This window comes from Mesoplodon mirus, assembly GCF_964341445.2.
Source record: "Mesoplodon mirus genome assembly, chromosome: 3".
NCBI classification, from domain to species: domain Eukaryota; kingdom Metazoa; phylum Chordata; class Mammalia; order Artiodactyla; family Ziphiidae; genus Mesoplodon; species Mesoplodon mirus.
This window is the reverse complement of record NC_138978.1, coordinates 24,188,645-24,196,909: the sequence shown is the minus strand read 5'-3', so window position 1 is coordinate 24,196,909 and position 8,265 is coordinate 24,188,645. Positions and strand designations below refer to the sequence as shown.

At 49.9% G+C, this 8,265-nt stretch overlaps 1 protein-coding gene across 1 annotated transcript; it reads left to right on the top strand.

Moving 5' to 3' along the window:
- Nucleotides 1–1,625: 1,625 nt before the first annotated feature.
- On the top strand, nt 1,626–8,244 carry GPATCH3 (G-patch domain containing 3). The gene is made up of 7 exons (XM_082615212.1): nt 1,626–2,064; nt 3,524–3,942; nt 5,474–5,648; nt 5,983–6,042; nt 6,647–6,768; nt 6,877–7,004; nt 7,506–8,244. Exons 1-7 carry the CDS (start codon nt 1,632–1,634, stop codon nt 7,741–7,743), a joined length of 1,575 nt encoding a protein of 524 aa, XP_082471338.1. The 5' UTR covers nt 1,626–1,631; the 3' UTR covers nt 7,744–8,244.
- Nucleotides 8,245–8,265: the final 21 nt, after the last annotated feature.

The window sequence follows — 8,265 nt, the reverse complement described above, 5'->3', positions numbered from 1 at the left end:
GCCCGGCACTGAAAGCCCGGAATCCTAACCACTAGGCCACCAGGGAACTCCCTTTATGATCTTAAAGCATACTTATATGTGTATCCTTAAAAGATGTTGATTTGTATTTTTTGAACGTTATACAAGTGGAATATTCTGTTTTCTGACTTATTTTCACTCAGTATCATATACCTGAAATTATTGGTATTAAATACCAGTTTTTGCTCTTACAAACACTGCAGCTATGAATATTCATACATACTGTCAAATAACAAACAAATCTGGACTTAAGAAGGAGGGCCTTTATTTGAAGTGATTATTGCAAGGAAGGAAAGGAACTACTGAAATAGGGAGAAGAAAGCTATTGCAAAGAGAGACGCTCTAACCATAAGACCTACACGTGTCTCAAGGGTTAGGCAAAGAGGTTTTCTTTCATAGGGAGGAGTAAATAAGGCTAGAAAGAACTGGGTGTGAGGAAGTGGGATGACCAGGAATGGCTTATGGCACAGTAGATCAGAGAATGTTTTACCCTGAACCCAGCCTGTTCTCAGGAGGGGCTGTTAAGGAGGGGTTGTGTACAGCTCAAGCTGGGGGAGGGGGACACGGCGCAAAGTTCATGGACCTGGAGGAAGGAGAGAAGCTTAACCAAAGTTTAGTAAACAAGCATTTTGTTCTCATTGTTCTGTGGGGAAAAGCAGTTCATCTAAGCGTTTATGAGGCAAAGAATTGAAATTTGGAGTCTGTGTCTAGCCTTGCCATAGGTAAACAAGGGGGCACCCATGAGTTTTATCTGAGTAATATAAGGAAGGGTGTCTCTTTGCAGTAATTTGGGTTCCTGAACACAAAAGGGTAGGAGGGGTTTCTTAACTTTTTCAGGACCACAGGGCTTGAGCGTTGGTACATCTCCTGATAAACATACGCAAGAATTTCCTTAAAATATATAACTAGAAGTGGAATGGCTGGGTCAAAAGGTATGTGTAGTTTCACTTTTACAGGGTAATGCCAAATTGTTTTCCAAAGTGGTGGTACCAGTTTACACTTCCAACAGCGTATGGGAGCTCCAGTTGCTCTACATCGTCAGGATTTAAAAGAGGATTTGAGAATTTAACATTTTTTGCCAACCTGGTGGCTAGGAAGTGGGTCTCATTACACTTCCTTGATGATTGAGACTGAGCATCTTTCATTGTTAATTGCATGTTTCTCTTCTGTGAAGGGTCTTCGGCCCACTTTTCAATTGGATTATCTTTTTCTTACTGATTTGTGAGAGTTCACCAATATGTTTTGATAGCATAAATGGATTTACGACTGAAAAGGCTCTAAACTGATAAAGAATAGCGATTAGGTTTGGGAGATATCCAACAGCTAAAATTCTTAAACACTGCCTCTCCCTCAGGCTTCTGATTTGATCCTCACTAGCGTCTTATGAAATAGAGCCGTAACCCCAATTCTCAGGTCAGTTTTACCCATCACCACCGGCTTCTGTCTGTGGGAGAGGGACCTAGCGACTTCCTTCCGTGCTTTCCCAGCTCTTGGTTCCACGTCCTCAACCCCGGCGAACTAATCACCGGTTACGCAGTATTTATTGCAGCACCTCAGCGCCCCTCGCAATATCCTCGCGAGTGTTGGTTCCAGCCGATCATGTGACACCCAAGATGGCGGCGTCCAGCGCGGCGGAAGAGGCGGCAGTTTACTTAATAGTGAGCGGTATCCCGTCGGAGTTGCGCTCAGCCCAGCTACGGAGCTACTTTAGCCAGTTCCGGGAACAGTGCGGCTGTGGCTTCCTTTGTTTCCACTACCGGCATCGGCCTGAGCGGGCCCCTCCCCAGGCTGCTCCCGACTCTACCCTAACTCCTATCCGCCAGGGTCTCGCCCAGACTTCACTCAACGATGCCCGCACTCTCTCCACTCAGGACTCTGCTCCCGCCCAGACCCGCACCTGCTGCTGCGTCGTCTCGGTACGGGGGCCAACTCAAGCCCAGAGGTTTCTCCGTATGTACTCGGGCCGCCGGTGGCTGGATTCTCAGGGGACTTGGTTATCTGGTCGTTGTTTCATCCGCAGACTTCGGCTACCTACTGAGGCCTCAGGTACGAGTAGGAGAGATAATAGACTGGGACTACTAGAGGCACTGGAACAGAGGCACCGTTCCTGAGGATAAGTCAGGTCTCTCGTTAGGGCTCTTTAGGAGTTTATATCATTTCTGGACAAAGTTTCAGGCTCAACTCGCACGTTAGAAAAACTCGGGGGGGGGGGAAACAAAGAGGCCTATTCAGATGATCTTTCCAATTTATTAAGTCTATTCCGAGACCCTTTTGATTTTGCACTGACATAGAAGGGGAAAAAGGAAATCAGGTATTGTCTTTGTTGCTCCCCACCCAGTCCTCTGTTGGCAAGATGCAAATGAAGAGACAAACTCTTTTCTCTGGACAGCTCCCATTTTCATGGGAAATCACTTTGATAGGGAAACAGGAAGCACAGTGCAGGGCCCTCTAATTTATTCATTCAACAAATCTAGCCTGTATTGCTAGACGTAGTGTGACTCTAGCTGGTATACAGAGAACAGTTGGACACAGTCTGTGCTTAGAATCCAGAGAGGAAGACAGATTTGTAAAAAGGTAAGTGTCACAGAGATGCCATTCTAATTGTTAACGTTTACGGAGCACTTCCTGTGCACTTACTGGGCACCATTCGAAGTCTTTTCGTTTTCTTATTGACTCCTCACAACAATCCTATAAGGTAGGAGCTATCGTTACCCATTTTATAAGTGAGGAAACTGAAGAATACAGAAGTTATGTTATATTACAAGGTGACAGAGTCACAATACTAACTGGGCATTTTGCTCCAGAGCCTGTGCTCTTTAACGCCAACTGTTGTGAGATGACAGAGGAGGGAGAAACCCATTTCCTAGAAGGATTAGGAAATGTGGCTTTGCATCTGGATCTTGAAAGATAAACAGGAGTTGGTGGGAAAGAATGGTGTTCAAAGTAAACGGCATTTGCAAAGACACAGGGATGTGAAAGCCCATGAAATTCTCAGGGCATGTTAAATTGTTTGATGTGATTGGAACACATGGTATGACGGTGTGCAGGGGGTGAGGGTTGGTGGCAGTTGAGAATCAAAAGGTCATCAGGGGGCTTCCCTGGTGGCGCAGTGGTTGAGAGTCCGCCTGCCGATGCAGGGGACGCGGGTTCGTGCTCCGGTCCGGGAAGATCCCACATTTCGCGGAGCGGCTGGGCCCGTGAGCCATGGCCGCTGAGCCTGCGCGTTCGGAGCCTGTGCTCCTCAACGGGAGAGGCCCGTGTACTGCAAAAAAAAAAAAGGTCATCAGGAACCAGATCTGGAAGAAACTTGTGAGCTTAGCCTAGGTGATGAGAAATGGCATGAGATTACTAGGTGGTTCTGGTCAGGGAACAGAGGAAGGGACTCTGGAAAAGTTTGAAAGGGAGAAACAGCATTAGGCTAAAGGATTTAAACCTTGAACAGTTTCTGGCTCAAGTGTTGGAGACTTCTAGGTTTCAAGAGCGATTCTTCTCCCTGCTTCCCAAGGTTTGGACTCCTTTCCCTTCAAGACCCGGAAGGAACTGCAGAGTCGGAAGGCTGAGAGTGAAGCCTTCACACTGGCCGACCTGAAGCAACTGCCAGAGCTGAACCCACCGGTGCTGATGCCCAGTGGGAATGTGGGGACTCCCCTGCGGGTCTTTTTGGAGTTGATCCGGGCCTGCCGTCTACCCCCTCGGATCATCACCCAGCTGCATCTCCAGTTCCCCAAGACAGGTTCCTCCCGGCGCTACGGCAATGTGCCCTTCAAGTATGAGGACTCAGAGACTGTGGAGCAGGCAGAACTTGTGTACACAGCCGAAGGTGAGGAGATACCCCAGGGAACCTGCTTGGCAGACGTACCAGCCAACCCCTGTGGAGAGCCAGAGGAAGAAGAGGAAGAGGAAGAAGAGTCACACTCAGATGACGTGAGTACAGAGAGCCACCTTGTCCTTGCTGGCAGCTTAGAGAGGCCAAGGCATTAACAGTACCACCCTTCAATTGTGTATTACCAGAGTTCTAAACCTGGGGTTCTCTGGAGGCTTCCAAAGACTTTGAACTCCCTGACATTGAACGTAAAACTGCATTTGCACGTGCAGGTATACGTTTCTTTGGGAGAGGGGCCAGAGCTTTTATCAAAAGATTCTCAAAGGGGTCTTCTTTTCATTCCTTCAGAAGAAATGTAAGGGTCCCTTTCATTGATGAAATCTACTGACCAAGAGGTAAGATCACCTAAGGAAGCAGAGGCACAGCTGGGATGTGAACCCAGTCCCCTTCGCTGCTTGTCTAACTTCTGTGCTTTCATTATGTGGTTGAGAAGTCGCCTCTGTTTTCTGACCTTGAGTCTGTGGATTGAACACTAGCCTCCACTCTAACTTTATCAACGAAATAGACATTTTTCTACCTCTTTCTCCAAACTTGGTTGTTCATCCGTACAATCAGGAGAGGTGTGATTTGTTGGGAAACTTTTTTTTTGAAATGCATACTCTGGGTAAGAAGTAATGGACCTGTGTCTTCAAAGTTCCCAGCTCAGAGTTGCTAACACATCTGGACCACATCCTTAGTGTGCGGTACTGTCCTGCCTTTTCTCCAGCACCTGCTCTGTAGCAGTGATTCCTGAGACCTCCTGCAGTTTAACTGGGGCAGGAGTCCCCAAGATTTCAAGCCAGGAGTCATTCTATCATTCCACAAGTCCAGTCAAGCGGTTGTAAACACGGGCTAGCACAGGATTCCAAAGACATTCTAAGACTCATTTCCTTCCCTCAGAGAGCCTTCAAGCTCCCTGAAGGGAGAGAACCAGCATCTGGAAAGGGGATGTGGTATGGTATGGGTTTGAACGCTGGCTCTGCCCCTCTCTTAGGCAAATCACTTTACTCCTCTAAATCGAGGTTTCCTCACCTGTAGAATGGGAATAATGGTACTAACCTCACAGGGTTGTTGGGGTGATTAAAGGAGCTAAGGTATGTGAAGGGCCTGACACAGTAGGTAGGTTTAGTTCCTGTCCCTTCTTTCTTTGGGACATAATGTAGAAAGGCATAAACAGGGTGTATTGATTAGCAGTGAGAAATTCAGAGACCAGTGAGAGTGCTGTGGGCCTCAGTGTGGGGGACCTCATGTGAGCTGTAGAACTTGAGGAATGAGGAGGATTTAACCAAGGGAAGAGGAGGTGGTGGTGGGAGAGGAGGGCAGATATTCAGGCAGGGAGAACAACATGGCCAAAAGCCAGGGATAAGAGTGAGTCAGGCTTGTGGCAGAAGGGGCCAAGTATGTTGAGAAACGGGGCATGGAGAGATGTTTTGGTCACGACTTAGGGGCCAGAAAGTGCTGCTTCTCAGAGAAACTTGGAGGAAAGGAGCTGAGGTCCCATCTATGGGACCTCCTGTGCACTGAGCTGCCCTCCTCGTGGGCCTGAGGTCAGGAAGCTGGACAGGCAGGTCACCTCTCCCCACCTTCTCCCAGGACGACGACCGGGGTGAGGAGTGGGAGCGGCACGAAGCGCTGCATGAGGACGTGACCGGGCAGGAGCGGACCACTGAGCGGCTCTTTGAGGAGGAGATCGAGCTCAAGTGGGAGAAGGGCGGCTCAGGCCTGGTGTTCTACACTGACGCCCAATTCTGGCAGGAAGAGGAAGGAGGTAACACTGGCACCCGGGCAAGGGCAGGGGTGATCCCTGCTGCATTCGCTTAGGTCTCTCTGCTCCACACGGTGGGTTCCCTGGCAGTGAGCCCAACTAAAGGGCTAGGGAAGAGGCTTACGTTGGTCGTGTATGAGAGACCAGCCATCCTTTCTAGGGGTGAGGGATCAGTGGAGTGGAGAGAAAATGCCCTCCTACAAATTCTGCATGACCCCCCTTCAGAGGAGAGATTTGAAGATAAAATCAAAAGCCCCAAGTTCTAGAAAGTCTGATTTAACTCTTGACACAACTGAGAGTCTTTGGCTTACTCTGCTTGATGCTTTTCTCTCTGCAGACTTTGATGAACAGACAGCCGACGACTGGGATGTGGATATGAGTGTATACTACGATGCAGGTACTGGGCCAGAGGTTGCAGTACTGGGAGGTGGAATGGTGCCCTGGCCTTGCAGTGACACTTTACCAGACTGGCTTAGCAGAGGCTGAGACAGGGCACCAGTTCCCTTGGGGTAGCCCGCTGAGAGGGTTCCTCTCTTAAAACATCGCTAGTTGAGTGCACGTAAGTGCTGGTTGTGGGCAGAGCCTTTTTCCTTTCTTTGTGGAGGAAGGACATGTGGCGACAGCCCTCAGGGAGCTCTGGTTGTGATGGGCAGACCCTAGTAGAGTGGGAGGGTCAGGAGTTCGGGCTCTGGTTAAGCATTTAGATTCTGGAGTCGGCAATGACCTAGGGTGGTTGGGGGGTGGGAAGGGGAGACCTGGGTCCTAATTCCTTCTCTCATCTTTTGGCTTTGACTTTTCTGTACTTCAGTTTCCTCATCTGTAAGATGGGACAGCTTGGTTCTTATTCTTGGCGAGCTCCCAGTCTAATGGGAGAAATAATAATACAGTAATAACACACCATAAAAATGAATATTTAAATCTTGTGAGGAGGGCCTAGAAACCTGATTTTCCCCCCTTCTGCTGAGAGAGACCCTTCCACAAATTGGGCTTTACTTCCTCAGATGGTGGAGACAAAGATGCCCGAGACTCTGTCCAGATGCGTCTGGAACGGAGACTCCGTGATGGCCAGGAGGCCGGCTCCGTGATCGGACACCAGGTTGGCACCTTCGAGCGCCACACCAAGGTGAGCACTGTGCCAGCCTGCTGACCCCTCTCTTTTCCTTCTTTACCCTCATTCCCTTCCCCACCCCCACAGGAGCCCCATCTCAAGTCTTCTCCCTTCCCTCTGCAGGGCATTGGGCGGAAGGTGATGGAGCAGCAGGGCTGGGCCGAGGGCCAGGGCCTGGGCAGCGGGTGCTCAGGGGTGCCCGAGGCCCTGGATAGTGATGGCCAGCACCCCAGGTGCAAGCGTGGATTGGGGTGAGTATGGGTGAGGGACTTCCCTGGGAGCCTAAGTGAGCCTTTCAGCTGTACCCTCTTCCCTCTGGTTTTGGATTGGGTGCTAGAGATCCCTAGGGAATGAACTTCAAAACAAAATTAGAAGGAAAAAGTATGCCTGGCGCTAATTTTTTCAAGACCGAGTCCTCAGGCTTGACAGGATCATTAATCTCCTGGGGGAGTCATTCCCCCAAGTCTGAGGAGTTCGGACTTGATGATTGCTATTAGAAAGTGACTGTAAGTCACAGAGTGGTGACAGTTGTTCTAAATTTCGTGTACTATTTAAAATGAAAGCAGTATGTGAGGCCTCGGGTTGCTGGCACTGTCAATGGATGGATAAGGGGGCTGGAGAGCAAAGATCCAGATTTAAGTGCTCAGTCTTTGGGACAAACCAGATACGTAGTAGCTATTACCCTGTCCTTTCTCAACCCCTTTACTGCGGTGAGATAGCAGCCCTCTCACTGAGAGCTCTTTTTGATCCAGCTACCATGGAGAGAAGCTCCAGCCATTTGGGCAACCGAAGAGGCCCCGTGGAACTGGCTTAGGGCTCATCTCCACCATCTATGATGAGCCCCTACCCCAGGACCAGGGGGAGTCGCTGCTCCGCCGCCAGCCACCCACCAGCATGAAGTTTCGCACAGATATGGCTTTTGTGAGGGGTTCCAGCTGTGCCTCGGACAGCCCCTCAGAGCCCGAGTGGCAGGTTCAAGGGCTTCCTTAATCAGGATCACTCATAATTGCACAGTGGTGGCCCTCTGCCTGGCCTTATCTCCCACGGAAGCAGAAAGAACTCTGGGAGCAGCAGCCTGCGCGGCTTGTTCAGAACCTGCCTTCTGCCTGTCTACCTCAGGGGCATTTTTACAAAAAGCCCCCTATCCTCCCCTTTGATGATAGGGCTTAATGACTTGTCCTCGGTGGTCTCCTAACCCTAGTCCCTGTTTGGGCTTGCTCCTGTTGCCTCCCCCAGCACCTTGAAAACTGGATTGACTGAGGTTATCGTCACAACCTCCCTGGAGGCAAGGGGAGGGTGGGAGTGGGTTCAGCATGAAGCCCAGAAAGAGGGGAAAAGGGACATGGAAGAGGAGAGGATCTGTGGTTGGAAGAGACGGTCTTGGGGCGGGCCCTCCATCGCCTCTACCCTTAACTGGCTGGGACCGGGCAGCGGAGAGTCCGCTGCAGGTGTCCCGGGTCTGCGACCCGACGAGAGAATAAAAAAGTTTACTACCGAATTTCTCTTTCTCTT

What these genes read in the sequence shown, in the direction of transcription:
- GPATCH3 (XM_082615212.1), top strand. Translation starts at nt 1,632, where the DNA reads ATGGCGGCGTCCAGCGCGGCGGAAGAGGCGGCAGTTTACTTAATAGTG. An exon ending in GAGTGTATACTACGATGCAG is followed by an intron (nt 6,043 to 6,646) that starts GTACTGGGCCAG and finishes TTACTTCCTCAG; the next exon opens with ATGGTGGAGACAAAGATGCC. An exon ending in AGGTGCAAGCGTGGATTGGG is followed by an intron (nt 7,005 to 7,505) that starts GTGAGTATGGGT and finishes TTTTTGATCCAG; the next exon opens with CTACCATGGAGAGAAGCTCC.